Source organism: Prinia subflava, chromosome 22 (assembly GCF_021018805.1).
Source record: "Prinia subflava isolate CZ2003 ecotype Zambia chromosome 22, Cam_Psub_1.2, whole genome shotgun sequence".
Taxonomy (NCBI): domain Eukaryota; kingdom Metazoa; phylum Chordata; class Aves; order Passeriformes; family Cisticolidae; genus Prinia; species Prinia subflava.
In genome coordinates, this window is record NC_086268.1 from 2,379,320 (window position 1) to 2,398,933 (window position 19,614).

General features: G+C 50.2%; 2 protein-coding genes across 6 annotated transcripts in view; both read left to right on the forward strand.

Moving 5' to 3' along the window:
- The first annotated feature begins 239 nt into the window (after positions 1-239).
- LOC134561189 (TLC domain-containing protein 5-like) lies at positions 240-11,724 on the forward strand. Of its 4 annotated transcripts, none has more exons than XM_063417955.1 (3): positions 240-377; positions 6,361-6,565; positions 8,512-11,724. In XM_063417955.1, the coding sequence occupies exons 1-3, from the start codon at positions 366-368 to the stop codon at positions 9,048-9,050; spliced, it is 756 nt and encodes a 251-aa protein (XP_063274025.1). In that variant the 5' UTR covers positions 240-365; the 3' UTR covers positions 9,051-11,724. The 4 variants fall into 4 exon arrangements, with proteins under 4 accessions (XP_063274025.1, XP_063274028.1, XP_063274027.1 ...); XM_063417958.1 differs by lacking the exon at positions 240-377 and adding an exon at positions 4,275-4,390; XM_063417957.1 differs by lacking the exon at positions 240-377 and adding an exon at positions 4,403-4,608.
- A 4,799-nt stretch (positions 11,725-16,523) lies between these two features.
- The window catches only part of ARHGEF12 (Rho guanine nucleotide exchange factor 12), a 79,611-nt gene continuing 76,520 nt past the window's right edge, over positions 16,524-19,614 (forward strand). For both annotated transcript variants that reach the window (XM_063417986.1, XM_063417988.1), the window contains exon 1: positions 16,524-17,463. In XM_063417986.1, coding sequence (XP_063274056.1) covers positions 17,432-17,463 — 32 coding nt within the window. In that variant the 5' untranslated portion in view covers positions 16,524-17,431. The remainder of the gene's footprint in view (positions 17,464-19,614) is intronic.

Here is a 19,614-nt window from a genome sequence, read left to right on the forward strand (position 1 = left end):
AGGGATTTGGGTGGAAACCTGAGGAGCCTGCCACTGATTCCCTGACTTCTCCAGCAGTGCTACAGTCCCAAGGAACCAGAAATGATCAGTCTGCAACCAGTATTTGCACAGTCCCTGTGTTCTGTCCTCATTTCCAACACAGAATTATTTAACAGTGTAGAGAAAATCAAATATGAAAAATCCCATTTTCCTGCCAGTGGGACTGGGTAAGGGGCGTGACCTGGCAAAGATTTCCTGAGCCTCACCCTCCTTAATAATCCTGGATTTGGACAACGTGCTTGGCTAAACACTCGAGTGAAAGACTCTGAACAAGACTGAAGTGCTTGCAGGGGTGTAGTGGAGTTGTCCTGTGGGAGTGTGAAGTGATGGCACTCAAGGTGAGGCGATGTTTTACCTCGTTGTTTTTAATGACACATTTCCTTCTCTGTTTTTTTAACACTTCCATTGGGGCAGGTGCTGATCTCAGAGCAGAGTGATGTCCCTGGGACTGACTCGGGCAAGCAAGAGGCAGGGATTAGATTTGTGCCAATAAACTCCATGAGCAGGTGTTGGCCTAGGCTAGGATTGCTTAAAAAGAATAATCAGTTTTTTTGTGGGAGAGGGAGGACAGTGAAGAACCCCGGGATGTTCTTTCTGTTCTGGGGTTGGCTCATTTGCAAGCCAGTTCAGCTGAATTCGTGGCTAATGAGTCAGAGATGTGAATTTTTCCAGGGGTGACAGTAAAGTTTAGGCAGATCTCAGTGTGACATCTGCTCCACACCAGCAGCCCTCAGCATGGAACAGTTCTCTCGTCTTCTTTACCTCTCAGAATGGTGTTCTGACATTTTCCCTGGGGTTTTAATGTGAATTTCCCCCTGTCCAAGGCCGCAGTTCAGATTTAGTCTCCTCTAAAAGCCTCACTGAGAGCTGAGAAGCAAAGGCAGAAGTGAGGAGGGGAGCAGCAGGGGTGCAGCTCCTCCACTGCTTTTATCTCGCTGAATTTGGCTCTGCTCAGGGCAGATATCAGCCTTTGGCTGGGGCTCCTCAAGCTGTCTGGAGAGATTAAAAATAACCTGAAATAACCTCACTTTGGACACGTCCACTGGAAGCATTGCAGCTGTGAACCCGGGAAAGCTCCTGGGCCAGTATTTTTAGCAAAGCAGGAGCCAGAGTGGCCTCCTGAGGTGTGGGCACCTGCCAGGCTCTCTGTGCTCTTCCAAAACCTCCTCTGAGTACTGGGACTTCCAATAAAATCATGTTCTCTTTTGAAAAAGAACCGGGTGCTGTGATCTTGTTTTGTTCTGGGTTTTGAGGAGGCAGCTGGAGCCAGGGCTGAGGCAGAGGGGTTTGAGGGAAGGCTGAGGATGCAGAGTCACTGTTCATGGCCTTTGTGCACTTCAGGAAGGAGAGAGGTGATCAGGAAAGGAGCCCAGGCTGAGCTCTGGAGCTCTCAGCCAGCTCCACTATCCCACTGCCTTTCTTATTTCAAAGAATGTGATTTTTCATGGCTGTGCCTGCTTTTTATCTGTCAAACATCCTTGAGGGCTTTTACAGCCACAAAATCTGAGTTTTAGTTGAACTCTCAGGCTGGAGCTGTGAAGGGCAGGTGAGGCTCAGCTGAAGCTCAGGTTTCTGAGCAATGCACCCACAATTTTAATTAATCAGTGCTGCAGAGAGCTCCAGAGCCACCAAACCGAGGGCTTTGCTCTTGCTGGACACAAGAATAACTTAAATTCTGGCCGTGGCCTCCTGCATCCCAGGGTGCTTTTGTTTTTCCTCGGCCTGGTGCTGGGTTTCACTGGGGCAATGCCCAGCTCAGGAGGGTTGCAGGTAACTTGTCTGTGGTTTTTTGGAGAGGCAATCAAAGCATGAGAACATCCCAGGGGTTATCAAATGTCCTAAGGCACCACTGAGTGGCTGTTTCTGGTTGGGAACCTGCTCCTGCTGGGCCAGGACTGCTGTCTGGAGTGCAGGAGAGCCTGGATTGGATTCCAGTGTGGAAAAACCTCTTCCTGCAGCTGAGGGACAGCACTGGGACAGTGTCCCAGGGCACCCAGATCGCTGTGTGCAGCCAGAGACACCTGGGGAGGTTTGATGCAAAGTGCCCTCAGGTTCTCATCTGCCAAATCTCACCCAAGGATAATTTTAGTGCTAAAGCCTTTATTGTGATGCTAGAAAATCAGCCAGCTCCACTATCCCGCTGCCTTTCTTATTTCAAAAAATATGATTTTTCATGGCTGTGCCTGCTTTTTATCTGTCAAACATCCTTGAGGGCTTTTACAGCCACAAAAACTGAATTTTAGTGATGGCCTGTTGAACTCCCAGGTTTCCAGTTCTTGCTTATTCCTGGTTTAATTGTAGACAAAGAAGTTTCCCAGCATGGGTAAGATAATAAACACATTCTGTGATGCTTTTCAGTGCTGTGAGCTCAGGTTAGAGCAGGTCCAGGAGGGCAGAGGAGAGGATGTGCAGCTGGGGGAGGCTGTGGCTGTACTAAATGAGGCAGCAGTGTGCAAACAACTCTTTGCAGAGGTTCCTGCCTGAGCTGTTTTGCTGAATTCTGAACGCTGGCCAAACGGGGCAGTGCAACGCAGCCCATTGAAATGGCTGACTGTGCACAAAGCAAACAGGAAAATTGGTGTACAAAGCTGCACCTCACTTCTGGTACAGTCCACGGGGAGATGATTTGGCTCGTTACCTCGCACCTCACCGTGCAAAGTTTGTGCTAGAAACAAAAAAACAACTCACCAATTCTCTGTGTCCCACCTGCTGCGTTAAATGATCTGTGCCTTGTTAGGATTCTGAGAGCTCTTGTGTGAACATCTCTGTTTTTCTTCCTGGCTGCTCACAGAAGCCCAGAATGGTTTGGGTTGAAAGGGACCTTAAAGATTATCTCACCTTATTCCAAAAATTCCCTGCTTCTATCCCAGGTTGCTCCAAGCCCTGTCCAACCTGACCTTGGACACTTCCAGGACAGGCACAGCTTCCCTGGGAATTCCATCCCAGCTCCTCCTCACCCTCATAGTCAAGAATTTTTTCCTAATATTCCATCTAACCACGCTCCTAATGTGAAAGCATCAGCCCTGTAATCCCTGTCTGTCCATGCTTTTCTTCATCCTAAGCTAAAAATCAACCCAGCTCCATCTCAGGCGTTCCTGAGGGCCAGCAGAGGTGGGGGGAAAGCAAGAGGAGACCTCAGATTTGTCAGAGGAGTAAATGCACTCTTAATGCTCAGGAGGATGTGCTGAAATAGCAGCAGGATGAGCATTTTATAGCAGTAGGAACCTGTCCCTGGCCTGAACTGGAAAAGTAGGATCTGTATCTGGTTGAAAACACTTATTAGGAGCGCTGTAAGAGGCAGGATGAGCCACTCCCACCGTCTGCATTCCAAAAGAGAAGGATGAAGGAAAAAACCGATCCCACGATTTTGGGTGTGAGAGGTTGCTTTGACTGTAACTTATGAAAGGTGGAGGAATTTTTGTGGCTGCTTTAGGCGACCTGTTTGAACCCTGAATTTGGGATGTGGAAGGCAGGAGAGAGGATGGGCAGTGCTGAATGCAGTGAGAAGAAATTGCTGAATTTTTGAGCTTCAGCACAGGCAGGGGCTGGATGGGATGTCCAGGGCAGGGCGGGAGCTCTCCCAGCCCGCTGCAGCCGCACCGCTCCGGTCCGGGTGACAAAACCCCTCGGGGGATGTCACCTTGGCCGCGCTGCTGCTCTGCCACAGCCCCGGAGCTCTGCAGAGGGCTCTGCTCTCCCCAGGGGTGAGGAGAGCGAGGCTGGGCGTGCTCCGTGCCCGGGATCGCTGCGGTACCCTCGGGGTGATTGCAGCGGGCGTGGGGCTCATTTCTGTGTCCCCGGGCCACTGCGGTGCCCTGCGGGGACAGGAGCTGGTCGCGATCGGGGTGAGGGGGCTGCAGGGGCCACACGGGCACTGGAGGGGGCACTTGGGCTCCTCAGAGGGGCAGCTCTGATCTCTGTGACCAGCAGCAGGACCCAGGGAAGGGCTGGAGCTGTGCCAGGGGAGGTTTAGGCTGGATATTAGGAAAAGAGGGTGCTGGGCACTGCCCAGGCTCCCCCGGGGAATTGGGGACCCGAGGAGCTTTGTGACAGCGCTCCGAGGCACAGGGTGGGACTGTCGGGGGGTCTGTGCAGGAACACGAGCCGGGCTCACGGTGCCGGTGGATCCCCTCCAGCTCAGAGCATCCCCCGGCGCAGCAGCGGGAGAGGGGCGGACTCCCAGGGTCGCCTTCCCGGCCACGCTGCCGCCCCTGTCCCCTCCTCCCGTCCCTCCTCCTCCTCCTCCTCCCCATCCCCATCGCTGCCGTCCCTCCTCCCGGCCGCCAGGTGCCCCTCGGCCGCCGCCGCTCGCTCCGTGATCCGGGGCGGCTCCGGCAGCGCGGCCCGGCAGGTGGGTGCTGGGGAAGGCTCCTGTCCCTGCCCCTGTCCTGTCCCTGTCCTGTCCTGTCCCCAGGGCTGCGGGAGGCTCGGAGGGACGCGGTCGGGGCCGCTGCATCCCGCGGGTGCGGAGGATGCGCTCCCGGTACGGAGCTCCTCCCGCCAGCTCCTCCATCTTCCGCTCGGACTGGGAAAAAACCGGGATAACGGGATAGCGGTGCTTTGCTGCAGGTGCCCGGATGGGGTTTTTTGATCGTTTTCGGGCTGTTCTGCACCGGGTTTTTAGGCTCGTGTGTTTGTTGTAGAGGCTGCTTTCGTCGCTACAAATCGATACAAATTATAATATCTATTATGTATAATAGATACATAATATATTCGATAATATAGAGAGAAATACCTAATTTTATATATGGTGACGTGTTACTTGTTTATTTATTGTTTATATCTATATTATATAGAGTTATTTGTTATTTATTGTTCTGTAATTGTTGCTGCTTTTTAAATTATATTGGCCTTTCCAGCGTGCAGATGCTAAAGGCAAATCAGAGGATGGTTTGGGCTGGAAGAGATTTAAAGATCATCTCATTCCACCTCCTGCTACAGACAGGGGTGCCTTCCACTAATTTAGGGTGCTCCAAGCTCCATCCAAGCTGGCCTTGGGCACTTCCAAGGATCCAGGGGCAGCCACAGCAGCTCTGGGCACCCTGTGCCAGGGCCTGCCCACCCTCACAGGGCAGAATTCCTTCCCAATATCTAATTCATATTTACTGTGTTTGAGTTAAAGCCACTGAGGGCTGATTTTTGATGTGCAGTTGGAAGAAAGCCCCTGCTTTCTTCCCAAGGGAGCGGCTGGAGCTGGGCCAGGGCAGGTCCAGGTTGGGGATCAGGGAAAGGTTCTTCCCCCAGAGGTGCTGGCACTGCCCCAGGGCTGCCAGAGCCCCAGGAGGGGTTGGACACTGCCCTGAGGCACAGGGGGGGATTTTTGGGGTGTCTGTGCAGGGCCAGGAGCTGCACTGGATGGTTCTTGTGGGTCCCAGCTCAGGATATTCTGTGTTTTTTTCCAGGGGATGGAGACATGTCTTTTTCACGAGTAGGTGTGGAAAAGACCTCAGGATTTTTACAACTCCTTCTTCTTTTCCCCAGCCTTCCCCAGCTGGCCAATCCCTTTTGTCACATCAGAATTCTCCCTCCCTGATCTGCTCCGAGGCTGGACCTCGAGCACCAGGGATGTGAATGGAAACGCCTGCTCAGTGCAGTCAATCCCATCCCTATTTCATCTCCCCGTGTTCCCAAGGCCCATTAAAACATAATGGTTTTGTTTACCCGGCCTCCAGTCATTCCTGGGAATGCTCCAACAGGCCAAACAGGAAGGTTGGGCTCTGCAGCTCTGACTCCTCGTCTCGTGAAGTCCCTCTGGTGCTCCCAGCCCTGGGAGTGAGGCCAGAGTTGGGCAGCAGGTACCAGTGGTGCTGTGCCTGTTGCACAACTGGGAACTCCTGTAGCCCAAAGCCTGACTCAGCTTCTTTTGCTGCACTTCCCTGAATGCTCAGGAGCAGTGAGACACTCATTTCCTGGGAAGGCACGAGGTGTAGAATAGACTAATGTGTATTTGGAGGGTTTCAGCAACATCCACAAGTGTTTATGTGCTTTAATTTTGTTCTGGCAATTTGTCTTTTGCTTGCTTGAGAGATTATTGCACAGTGTGTGAGGGAAGATATATAAAAGAAATACTGCTGAAAAAAAAATCTTAACGGACATAGATCCTTATATATTTTTGCATCCAAAAGATTTGGAGGTTTTAGTGCCAGTAAGGATGAAATGAAGTCTGCAGTGAGGAGAACAAAGTGATTTTCACACAGAAAACCTGTCAGGAGCAAGCAGCCCTGGGATGGTCGCAGAGCAAAGCCGTGCTGGGCTGTGCTGACCCTGCCACAGGCTCGGCCTCCTCCTGCTCACTTTGTCCTTCTGCTCCCTTGTCCCCAGGACAGGATGCTGTTCCTGCTGCCCCTGCGGGCAGCCTGCAGCCTGCTGGCCTGGTTCTGCCTCTACAAATGGTTCTGCCACCGCTACCGGCACCGCGGCATCGAGTGGAGCTGCCGGCTGGTCACCCTGACCCACGGCGTGCTGGCCACCTGCCTGTCCGCCTACATCGGCTTCATCGACGGCCCCTGGCCCCTCAGCCACCCGGGTGAGTGAGAAATCCCTGACCCCACCTTCCCCAGGGCTTCCCCCACCACTGAAGCCTCCAGCCAGCCTGAGAAATTATGACTGCAGTGACATCTCAGCCGCTTTGTGGTGGAGAGCCCCAGGGGAATGGGGAGCCTGGCACTGGGTTTTGCTGGTGTGACGCCCTCCCCAGCTGCACTTTTGGCAGAGCGTGTGACCTCCTGTGTGGCCGTGATGTGTGTGCAGCTGCTGGGCTAACAACTGTGGCATTGTGGCTCGGGGGACTTCTGTGGCCAGGCTGTCACCAGTGCGAGCCAGAGGTGGATACCCCGATGTCGTGGACAGGTAGAAGAATTATAAAAGAAAAACCTCATAAAATCATCATCCTGCTCTATTAAATTAATAGCTGGTCTGTCATCTAAGTGTAGTTAAGCAATTTTCAGTTCCCATGTGAAAGCAATCTCGGTATGAAAGGTTTGTTAACACAACAACCTATTCTGGGGTGACAAATAAATGCATGTGTGTAAACAATAAGATCTGTTCCATGAGAACCCATAAAGGAAAAATGTAAACAACCTGAATCTTAGCACACACACACAAATCACCTTTTGACCAATAAATGAAATAGGAAGAAAACTAGCAGGCAACAGGTGCTGCACACGAGGTGTGTGAAAACTGCATAAAATAAGGGATGTTGATGACTTAAGTTTTAGCTTAAGGTCAGGCTCTTGTCCTGCCCAAGGTGTATCCTAAAGGCCTTTCAATAAATACCTATTTTACTCTCTAGCTCTGTCCAGTCTCTGTTCCAGCTCAGCCTTCCTAAGGCATCAGTGTGAAATTGGCTTTTCCTGCATGAAGATGACGGAGTCAGGGCTGACTTATTACAACCCCCCTTCCCTCTCTCACATCCCGCCTGCTGCCTCTGTCACCCTGGTTTTGGAGACTTTTCTAAGCCTTCTGTAATCTTCTTCATATTAGAGTCAAAAATTTTAATTTATCACACTTTCTACTATAAACAATGGCCATGTTTTGCTGTCTTTCATTGTTTACATATTTCTAAGTGAGAAGAGAAAGTTAATTCACAGTTAACTTGACCAATGTGGATTGAGAGGTGGAATTCCATCCTCCAATCCACAAGCCCCATAGGAAATGTATAAAACTAAGTTTTGTAAATAAAAAAAACCCCTTTTTTTCACTAGCATGTCCTCGTGTAGTTCTTTCCGTGTCCTCTGTGACATGCCTCTGTTAGCATAGGAAAACATATAACCACACGAAGGTGATCACATGCGGTTCTTTATTGAAGTGTGCGGGGACACAGGGGCATACAGTGTCCAAATCTTGTGCCCCAGAATATAGAGTCAATTTGTGATTTTTATAGTTTCAAATTATACATGTGTTAACTAACTTCCACCCCTGGATACTGGCTATCCTATTTCTTGGTTACTATCTTAAATCACACCTATGCTCTACCCTGTGTTGTACTTGATTTGGTTAAAACAATGCTTCTCAATTATCTCCTGGGCTGGAGTCATACTTAAACAATAGAATGAGGCTGGTTGCAGAAGCTGACGCTTGTTCCAAAGCCAGCTGCGTAAAATTCAGGTCGTGCATCTTCTACCTTCCCCCAACTACCCACAGTTAGCTTAAACAGAAATTATTTTAACTCCCCACTATCACCTCTACGCAGTTAGCTTAAACAGAAATTATTTTAACTCTCCACTATCACCTCTACGCAGTTAGCTTAAACAGAAATTATTTTAACTCTCCACTATCACCTCTACGCAGTTAGCTTAAACAGAAATTATTTTAACTCTCCACTATCACCTCTACGCAGTTAGCTTAAACAGAAATTATTTTAACTCTCCACTATCACCTCTACACAGTTAGCTTAAATAGAAATTATTTTAACTCTCCACTATCACCTCCACGCCTTAAATCTCTTTTTTTTTTTTTATTTTAATGCTTCAGGCTCACCCAACACAACCCTCCAGGTGCACGGGCTGTGCCTTAGCTTGGGCTACTTCATCTTCGACCTGTGCTGGTGCGTGTACTTCCAGACGGAGGGTGCCCTGATGCTGGCCCACCACCTGGTGAGCATCGTGGGCATCTCCACCTCGCTGGCCCTGGGCGAGTCGGGCGCCGACGTCAACGCCGTCATCTTCGGCAGCGAGATCACCAACCCGCTGCTGCAGGCCCGCTGGTTCCTCAAGGAGCTGGGCCGCTACCACAGCTTCACGGGCGACCTGGTGGATTTTCTCTTCGTGGTGCTGTTCACCGGCGTGCGCATCGGCGTGGGCGCCTGGCTGATGTACTGCGAGCTGGCGTCGCCGCGGCCGCGCTGGTACATCAAGCTGGGAGGGGTGGTCATGTACGTGGTGTCCTGGGTGTTCATGGTCAGCATCTGCCGCTTCGCCCGCAGGAAGAGCATGAGGAAGTACCAGGCGTGGAGGAGCCGCAGGAGCCGCGAGCTGGGCTTGAAAACCAACGGGCATCTCAAAAGTCATTGAAGGGATGCCCAGCAGAGGGTTCCTGGAGCTTGCAGGCTGGAAAGGAGGGGGACTGGAATGCCACTGTCAGTTCTGGAGTTCTGAGCCAGGTTTATCCCTGGCGTATCTCCACCAAAATCCACGGAGCTGTGCCTGGCACAGGCTGGCTCGGTGTAGGCACAGCCTGAGCCACGAGTGAAAGAAGGGCTAATTCTACAGACTAAACATGACTAGTGCAGCAGTGCAGGTGTACATAGTGGTGTCCGTAGCCAACTCCTTCAGGATGTGGGAAGAGAGGAGGAGGCAGCGCCAGGTCTCCACGTGCAGTGTCCTGTGCAGTGTAGGCAGCTAGAGCGACTCTTCATGCTGCTAGGAAGAAGCATGTCCTAGAGTCACACCCAAGCTGGGATTCCTGGCTCTTCCACCACCTCGTTGTGTGACCTTGGGCAAGTCACACAACTCCAACTCTGTGCCTAATTCCCCCTCTGTGACTTGGGGGTGATGGAGCTGCTCCATCTGTTATGCACTTTTGGATTTTCACTTGAGAGGTGCTATATAAATGCAAAGTGATGGTTGTTATCTGCACTTGGTTCATTATGCTTCTGTTTCCCTTGGGAGAAACGAGTTTGGTGGTCGAGCTAGAGCGAGACTCTAGAAAAATCAGTATTTTAGGTAGGTTGTTGTTTCCTACTCTTTCTAACTCCTTTTAATAACTTATTTATTAACATATTGATAACTTATTTTCTGTAGTGTCCAGAAGCTCTAATCAGCACTGGCGCCGTACAGGACTAGGTGCTCTGTGAATACACCCAAAGACACAGGCCCAGAAGGGAAAATTCTTCCTGATTTTTCCCTTTTCTTCCCTGACTGTTAAAACTCCCCTACAAACACTGCTTTTCGCTCCTTGGGTAACCATTTTGAGAAGCCTCATCAGGATTCGCCAGTCAGGGGTTTTCTTGCTGATGAGCCAAGCCCTGATTTTCTCTCCAGAACACCAAAATTCCCTCTGCTGTGCCCCAAACCCAAATTAGGATTTCTGGTTGCCCAGAATTTGCCCTGTGGAAGCCACAGTCTGACCTTGGCTCTCTTTCATCTGAACTGATGCCTTCACCCCTGGGCTTTGATTTCCCTCTCACTGGCTCTGAGTCACCTTACAAAAGTGAACATTTAGAGGGTCAGAGAGATTTATTTTACAGCTTAGTAATTAAAGAAGTGAGAGGTCCAGAATCTGGTCTTTTTTAAGCAAAAACAAAAACCTGACTGGGAGAAAAATAAGCATTATTTATCTGGTCCCATTTGCAGGGAAAAGCCATGCCCAGTTGGCAGCTTCTGGAGTTTATTTTCACTGCATGTTCTTAAGCTGTTCATTCATTGCTGCTGTGATTTTGGGCATTTCCTTTGAGCCCCCAGTGCAGCTCAGGTGCCCCCTTTGCTTGAGCCTTGCCTGCTGCAGCCAAAGACCTGAAGAAAAAACCCCTTCAGATGAGCAGAGCTGACTGATGAGCTGGTCCTGGAAAGGAAACTTATCTCATTCAAGCCTTGAAATGACACCAGAAGGGCTGGTTGGGGCTTGCTGGTTCTTTTTCCCAGCTCTGCTGCTCTCCTGAGCACATCCAGGAGCCTTTTTGCCTCAACCTCACCCACTTTGGGGAGTGGGTCCAGTCTTACCTACCTCGTGGGGTGTTTCCATTTAGCACCACGCCACCTTTGATGAGTTCTCGGTGGTTTGTGTCACGCTGTGCTGTACAAAAGTTGCTTTGAGTGAAGCATTTCCTGCCGTGAGCCATCAGCAGCGCTTTGTCACCTGAACGTGGGCACGTCCCAGCATCCCAAAGCAGGAGTGAGGTGTTTTCCAAAGGGAATTAAGAGCAGGAGTCCCAGGGAGTGAGCTGGACGTGCACACAGAGGTCAGCTGTCTTCACAGGGAACCCCATGCTGAGGAAAAGGTGCCTGGTGGGTTCTCCCTGGTCAGGATCGCAGGAATCTGGAGCCAAAAGAGTCCCAGCCACCAGCCTGAGCAGGGAATGAGGGAATGAGGGAATGAGGGAATGAGGGAATGAGGGCTTTCAGCAGCAGCTCCTGGGGAAATGGGGAAGACAGGTCCTGCAGGTGAAAACAGGCAGGTCATTCCTGCTGGGCTGCTCACCTTGAAGAGTTTCCAGAGCAGCCCTGGTGGTCTGGGCTCTGACCTTTGCTGGGTGCAGATTTCTGGGGTTCCAGCCCTTCCCTGCCCGGGGAATGAGGATGGCAGTACCTGTGAATCGCCTCTTTGAAGATATTTTGAAATACAGTGGTTGAGTGATCCCCTTTTCTGAGCAGGGGGGACTTGGTTGGAAGAAGGAGAGCCCTGCTCCACTCTGAGGCTTTAGAAGGCAAACAAGAAAACAAAAAGACAATTAGGAACAGCTTTATGAGGCAGAGCAAGGCCTCACAGCCCATTTAGTGGGCTCCAGCCATCAATAGAATCCATAGAATCACAGACTAGAAGTACAAATTCCAAGGTGTGGAGCACAGGGTGGGACCTGTCCTCAGGCTAGTCCGTAGTGGCTTGAGCAAACTGTGAGAGGAAACTGCAGAACTAGTGTGAAATAATAACTCGTGTCTGAATTACTGTGTAATAGCAACTAATGTTGCACCAGTGAATGGTGTAGATGCTTTGTATTACGTTTTATAAAAATAAAGATTATTTAATTATATGAGGAATGGGTTTTCTCTGTTTGGGTGCTGCTCTTAAGTCACAGGCTGCACTTGATGGTTTCGGAGGGCTTCTCCAACCTCAAAGATTCAGCAGGATGGAGCAAAAGTTTGTTTTCCATGCCCTGGATACCACAGGAGAAGATTCTCCTGTGTTTCCACACGTGAACTCTTCTCAATCATAAATTAATAATATTATTATTAATTAATTTATTATTAATTATTAGGAAAGCCCTGCTGTGTTGGTAAGCAGCCACTCTGCTTGCTGATGGCCACAGCCAGAGATCCAGCATGCCAAAAGTTCTATAAATAGTTAAGCCAATTTAGTTGTTTGCATGTAACCCTTAAGTCCAGCTTAAAATCCTCCAGTGCCAGGGAGCAGCTGCTGAGCAGCCCTGAGCCCTCTGGAGAGGTTTTTCTGTTTACAGAGCCCAGCCTGGGGCTGGAGGGGTCTCAGGGCCTGCAGAAATTTGTTCTGGAATTTTGTTGAACTTCTGAGCCAGTTCCAGAAGCAGAGGAGAAAGAACAGCGGAGTTCTGAAGCTTTGCTTTGGAGCTGCAAGTGTCTCGTGTCTTCAGAAGTGACAAAATCTGGCATTGTCAGTGGTCAGATGGGCTTTGTCTGTCAAAAGTGAAATCTGCCCCTCTACACCCAATCAATTTCATTTTTTATCATTCTGTAATTTCTTTATAGGTGACCCCACGGCCTGCCTTTTGCTTCTCCTGCTGGCCCTGCAGTTGAGCTTTGTAAAATTATCCTCCTCCTTCAGTCCTCTGCCCTCTCTTTGTAGTTGAACTCCTTGTTTGTACTTGAAAAAAATTGCAATTTTTTGATATTCATGGCTTTATTCCCTTGCAGCAGTAGTCCAGGCACTGACGTAAAAGCAGCATTTTAAGTCTTTGAAATCTGCTATTACATTAATACCACGGGCTCTGCCATGTCCAAAGAAATCAGTGCCCTGTTTGCCTCAAGTTCCAAGGGCAATTTGGCAGCTGGTGAGTTGACAATGTAAAAGATCCTAAGAAAATTACTAAAAGAAGGAATAGAACAGATTAAGGCACATGGAAAAGCTTCTGTAAAGTAATAAATGTTCACAGGTAGATAATTTTTATGGGAAGAAGAAAGTTTCCTCTTCTGCAGCTCCTCAAATGTTACAAACCACAGGTTTTCAGTAGTGCTTGTGTTGTTTGCATTGTGTCTGTGCCAGAAGATGGAGATCTGTCCAGTGCCACAATCCTCAAACGTGAAGGGAAATTATAATCTCAATTTCTTTAGATTTTACCTCTTTCTTTTTAATGCCCCGAAGAGAAGGAAACTCAGGGCACAACGTGCAGCAGTTTCCTTACAGAGGTTGCTGCTTTCCTCATGCTGATATGGAAGGAAAGCTCAGTGCTCTAAAAATGCTGAGTGCCCCGTGGATTATCCAGGTTTAGGAACTGTAAGAAGCTGTCACTGCAGAAGCTCTGCTAGATTAGGCTCTCTGTGTCTCAAAATCAGTAAAATGCACCCCAAAACCAGCCCTGGGTGCATTTCCAGAGTGCAGGACAAGCTGCAGGGAGCAAATCTGGTGCCCATTTTAAGGTGGGAGATGAAAAAAGGCTTGGGGGTTGCACAGAAATTTATTTGTGTGTTCTGGGATTAGGGCCTCTGTTGTTTAGCAGTCACAAATTTCTAGGCACGTTTGGGAAATGAACTCAGGAATTGTTTCCTCTGTGCTTTTCTCCTCTGAGGTGTAAAGGTTTGGCAATTGCTTCCAAAAGCAGCAGAAAAACAGGAGCTGGCTGAGCAATTTGTGGTGAGTGTAAATAACAGTTCAAAATACCTGAGCGTTCTCTCGCAGGCTTTAAATTGATTTCTTGTCAGAAGCAAAAGAGTCTGTGCACTTGATTTTTGTGGTGGAGCTTGGTGAAATTCAGCTGATTATCCCATCTCAAGCACAAATTGAATTTTTTCTGAAAGAAAAATGCATCCAGGCACTGTTTATCCACACTGAAAATCTCAAAGCACCACTTTTTGCTGGGTTTTATCTCTGTTTATGCTGAGCTCACAGCGGTGCAAACACCCTCTGGAGCATTCCAGAGCTCCATGATCCCAAAGAGCCTGGAAATTCTCCTTTTCCCAAATTCCTCACCTTTCACCTGCCCGGGAGCTCAGGTTAGAGGAGCCATTCGAGGTTTTCCCAGCAGATGGCAACAGCTCCTCGGTGCGAGGCAGGAAAAGAGGATTTGGCCACAGGATCCCCGCTCAACACTTTCTCTATAAATTTGCTTTTACAGGAGCACCTATAAAGCACCTCCAAGGATCTGATCTTTGCTTTAAGGCAAAATAAGGAGTTTTACTCCATAGGAATTAAACTCTTCCACTTCAGGGTCCTACTTAGCTCTGCTCTGGACTAAAAACCAGTTTGAGGAGGTTAATTAGAGATTCACAAAATGGTTTTGTGTTGGAAGGGACCTCAAAGATCATCTTGATCCAACCCTCCTGCCATGGGATGGTTCTGTGTGTAAATTCAGGTCAGGTGACAACTTCAGAGCTACCAAAAAAAAAAAAATCTATTTTAATGGGCACAGTGTAATTGCTTATTGATTTCCCCACCCCATATTTCAGGATGGAAAACAGAATTATCATAAATAAGCATCTATCTTAATCTAAGTATGCAGCCAGCTCCCACCAAAAAAAAAATTAGCATTTGCAAAGAAGAGAAGCAGTTAGAGTTTCAGAATCTATGTCTTAGGATTTCCTCCAGCTAATTGTTCTCGTTACGTTGTCATGAACAATAAAATATAATTAAAGTAATAAAAAAGCATCGAGGCCTAATATGCAAATGCTGGGCCTGCCATGAATCAGCTCTCCCAGGAGCTTTCCCCTCTCCAGGCACAGTACTCGATGTTCCCAAAGTTAAAACAGGGAGGGATTTATTGCAGAGAAGATGCAATAAAGAGATATATAATAAATAAATACAGATATATGGAGGCATTCAGTCACTTCATCACCATCGATGACTGTATTGCACACAGCTGCAGAAGGAGAGGCAGACGTGGCCGCTTGTCTCGCACTCCCACACTTTTTTTTTCTTATTTTCCCTGAAAGGAAACCAAAAAAGGAAGTATAAACGTCCTGCATATATATGTGAAGTATCATGTAGAAAATGATTTCATCCCACGCTTCCCCTCTTTGCCCTGAACTTCACCAAAACAACAAATCCTCCAGGCTCTCAGACACTCTGCTGCCTTCCCGATCCGCGCTCCGAGCAGGACAAAGCTCCGAGTCCCAGAGCGGCAGCGGCCTGGATTTAACTTCGGGCAAGGTATGGTCCTGTGTGCCCAGCCAGGGATCTGCTCCCGACCTTCCAGAGCCTGTTTTCCAGCCTTTTTCCAAGCCCAGTGTCCCGGCTTTGAAGTCTATCCCGGCAAGATTAATTAAAGGGAAGAAGCGTGGTGTCCTAGATGATTGGGATTAGCTAATAAGGTTATTTTAGTCTGCTGGCGTTTGCTGGGGGAGACTGATGTTCCACAAGTTCCTTTGTGCAGAGGGGGCAGGAATTACTGGCAGTGGAGACATCCTGCTTTTCATTCCACATCTGTGATGCTCGCGAGCTTTAATTTCTGGAGGAGTAGCACGGAAGTTTCCTGAAGTTCTCAGGCATAGATGTGATTTCCAGGTGTTTGAGAACAAGCAGCTTGTAGGACCAGGACAAGGGGGAATGGCTTCACACCGACAGGGAGGAGGTTTAGGTGGGGTATTAGGAAAAAATAATTCCTTGTGAGGGTGGTGAGGTTGCCCAGAGGAGCTGTGGCTGCCCCTGGATCCCTGGAAGTGTCCAAGGTGTCCCTGCCCATGGCAGGGGTTGGAACAAAATCTTTAGGGTCCCTTTCAACCCAAACCATTCTGGGATCCTGTGTAGGTTCGAGATGCATTTCTCTCTCAGATTGTTGTGCATGGCACAAAGAGGGAGTTACAGCAAGGACGTGTCTGTGTTCAGGCTGGGGTTTTTTAAACCCCAAAAACCCTGCGTGGCTCATCTTTTCCTACTGGAGGTTTTGACAGGGAGCAGGGACAGGCCCTTGGCCGCCGTGTTTCTGGAATTTACATGAAGGGAGGGATCAATTCTCGGATTTATGTTGACCTTAACCTGTGAGAATTCCTGGTGAAATGTGCGTGGGAAATGCAGGGAATGAGGGACAACAGAGCACGAAAGGCCTGGGAGCAAACAGCACAGCCGGGTCTGCCCGAGGCTCTGCGCTGCTCAGGTCCTGGCACTTCTGCTCTTTTAATTCGCTATATTTGTTTTCTTTCTGCTCTAAGTTTCGCCGGTGTCATATTTTCCATGGAGATGGAGGCGCTCCCTGCTCTAAGGGCTGGTGACACAGCACAGCCGGGCACCGGGCGGGGAATGCGAAACAGGGGAAAGGGGAAGAGGGGAAAAGGGAAAACTCCTCGGGTTAGGGATCCAGGGGAGGGAAAGCTCCTCGGCAGGGACACAGGGGAAGCGAGGAGCGGCTGCGACCCAGCGGGGACGGGAAGAGAAGGAAACACCCCGCGGCTCTGGAAAAGGCTTCCCGAAGGGAAAAGGCCTCGGCAGGGACCGGGGGAAGGGCGGCGAGGGAGGAGGGAGGGGGAAGAGAAGGAGGAGGAGGAGAAGGAGGGGAAAGAGGAGAAGGAAAAGAGAGGGAGGAGGAAAAGAGAGGGAGGAGGAAAAGAGAGGGAGGAGGAAAAGAGGAGGAAGAGGAGGGCGCCCGGCGGAGGGATCCGGCGGCGGGGCGGGGCGGCCGGAGGTACGAGCCCCCCGGAGGCGCCGGGGAGGGGCGAGCCCGGCCCGGCTCGGCTCGGCGCAGGCTCCCCGGGACGCGCCGCTCCCGCCTCTCCGAGCAGCGCAGCGGGGCCGCACCGGGCCGGGAGAGCAGCGCGGCGGGGCCGGCACCGGGCCGGGAGAGCAGCGCGGCGGGGCCGGCACCGGGCCGGGAGAGCAGCGCGGCGGGGCCGGCAGCGGCAGCAGCAGCAGCAGCGGCGGGAGCGGCGGGGCTCGGCCCGCAGCGGAGCGCCCAGAGCGGAGCGCGGAGCGCAGGCAGCCCGCAGCGCCCCGCTGGGTCCCGGGCCGGAGCGAGAGGCGGAGCGGCGGCGGGGGATGGAGCCCCGGGCCTAGAGGCGGCCGCCCTGCCCGACCCCTGCGGGCGCAGCACGGGCGGGGGTCGGGGCGGGCGGGCAGCGGGGATGGGCCCGGCCGCGGGCGGGGAGCGCCGCCCGCCCCCCGAGCGCCCCTGAGCCCCGGCGGGACGGGCACGGCCCCGCTCTGCCCGCGCCGGGAGCATCCGCCGCGCCGGGAAAGGGTCTCTTTTTTTCCCTCCGAGCCCACCGAGGTTGTTTTTTGCTGTTTCTTTTTTTGTTGTTGTTGGAGGTTTTTTTTCTTGCTGGAGTTTTTTTCTTTATCCCCCACGCCCCACTTCCGTGGTTTGGATATTCCGGGTGACTGCAAGAAGAGTTTTGGAGTTGTTTTGGATTGGGTTTGGTTTTGTTGGTTTTTTTTCTTTTTTTTTTCTTTTTTGTTCGCTTCTCCTGCCCTTGAACTGAGTTTGTCCTCTGTGCATGCCTCTTCTGGAGCAAGGCTGGATCCTGAACCTCGGTGCATGTGAGGGGCAAAGCCTCGTTCATATTCCTGCAATAAGAGTAAAATGTAAATTGGATAATACGACTTCTTGCCAAAGGCTCCAATGAGTGGCACACAGTCCACAATCACGGACAGGTCAGTATGAAATGAGGTTCCTTCTTTTTTTTTTTTTCTTTTTTTGGAGTGTGAATATTCACAGAGCTCTTGTACTTTGTGTCCTGGCTTCAGTGACAGGCAGGATCAGAAAAGCAAGATTAAATCAGAGGTTCTGGGAACCAAGGGTGTCTTGCCTGTCAAAGTTAGCTGGGTTAACTTTGAAACCGGAGTATTTCAAGTCCAACAGCTTTCAGGCCTGCCAGGCTGACTTTGTAGGAACCAGGGGTGGTAATTCAGCTCCCAGCATGCGGGGAACACCGAAAGCAAATGTTCCTGCAAGGAGAAGCAGCAGAATTTAGGATGCAGCTCAAACCTGAGCCCAGAGACCGCGCTGAGGATGCCCCTGGGTGTGCTTGGGTCAGGCAGTGCAGGGAGGTCACTCCAGGTGAGGGCTGACAGGCAGGAATGTGCTGTGTCTCCCCTGGCAGGACCTGCCTTTACAGACCTGCTCGGGCCTCTGCGCTGCTCTGCAGGTGCCTCTGGTCGTGTTTGGAGTTCTCTGGTTTGTGCTGGGATGTTTCAGAGCAAGGCAAAAAAAAAAGACAAAAAAAGTCAAGTAGGAAACATCTTCCCATGCTTTTGAGGCGAGTGGAATTAGCATCTTCAGATTTTTTTTTTTGATGGAAAGATTCCTATTTTGACTCTCTAAGCTTCAAAAATCATTTAAAATGTATCTTATTATATCTTTATCGTGTCTGTTGGGTGGTTGAGGTGTGAGTGTGTGTGGCCAAGGCCTGGCTTTGGCCTTTCATGACCAAGCAGTTCTGGCACAGCGGCGGGGCTGGGGCTGGGACAGGGCAGTGATGCTCTGGGGTGCTTGAGCTCACCAATTTTAGGCTCCAGGTGTGGGCAGGAAAGATTCTGAGCTGCTCTCACTTAAACCCAGGCATTTCTGTGACTCCACAGATCCTCACGGACAGCTCAAACTTGTGTACAATCTGTGTTTACAACTGTTCACAGAGTATTAAATCTTGGCAATTAATTTTGTCCTTTGTACTGGCAGAATTTTCTCTTTTGCAGTGTGTGAATGATTCTGGAGTTGCAGGATGTTTTTCTCTGTACCAGGCAAGGCAATGACAGTAAAAAGGCATTTCAGTGGATTTGTGAGGATTTTGTTACGTACTTCAGGCCATATGTCTTGTGGCAGTTGCATGATATCAAAAAAGCACGACAGGATTTTCATACCAAGAAGCAGCTGAGTGATGCATGGAAAAGGAAAAGCACGAGAACAGGGAATTTAATTTACTTGTTAGTACAACAAAATACTTTCCATTATTGAATTGGAGCAGCCAAATTGAAAATGCAGCGGAGACAAAAAAAAAAAAGTCTCATTTCCTTTTGCTCTCAGTCATGTCAGGAGGATGTTTCTGTTTGGTGTTCCATTAAGGTTTTGGATCAAAAGGCTTTTAATGTCAGGTGAGGAGCTGTCTGCACAACCCTCGGGTTTCTGGGAATGTGGGGAAACTGGATCTGTTCTTGTCACTGTTTTTCACCTCTGGCCTGAAGCAGCCCCAGCTCTGGGGTACAAAGTCATGGTCATGGTTCTGCCACGAGAACTTTGGGGTGATCTAATTGTGGCCTGCCAGGACCTGAAGGAGCCTACAAGGATGATGGAGAGAGACTATTTTAGAAGGCCTGGAGTGACAGGGCAAGGGGGAATGGTTTCAAACTCCAGAGTAGGGTTGGATTGGTTATTAGGGCACAATTGTTCCCTGTGAGGGTGGTGACAGCGGGTCCAGAGAAGCCGTGGCTGTCCCTGGAAGTGTCCAAGGCCAGGCTGGAGCCCCCTGGGATGGTGGAAGGTGTCCCTGAGGGATGGAAATGAGCTGATTTTTAAGATCCCTCCCAGCCCAAACCCTTCTGAGATTCTCTGACGATTCTCTGATTTATTCCCTGGCTGAACCTTTCAGCAGAGCCCCGGACACGGTGGTGGTGTTTGTTCCATCATGTGGATTTCTGCCATTCCTCTTCATCCCCAGCGCTGTGCAGGGTTTGGAGGGGATGGGTTTGACCTCTCCTGTCCCTTCAGAACATTCCCCTTTCCCTCCAGGCCCGCGGAGTCTCTGTGGTGCCTCCTTCAATCTTGGAATGTAAAGCAGGTGCAATATAAATAATATTGATGCTCCCACT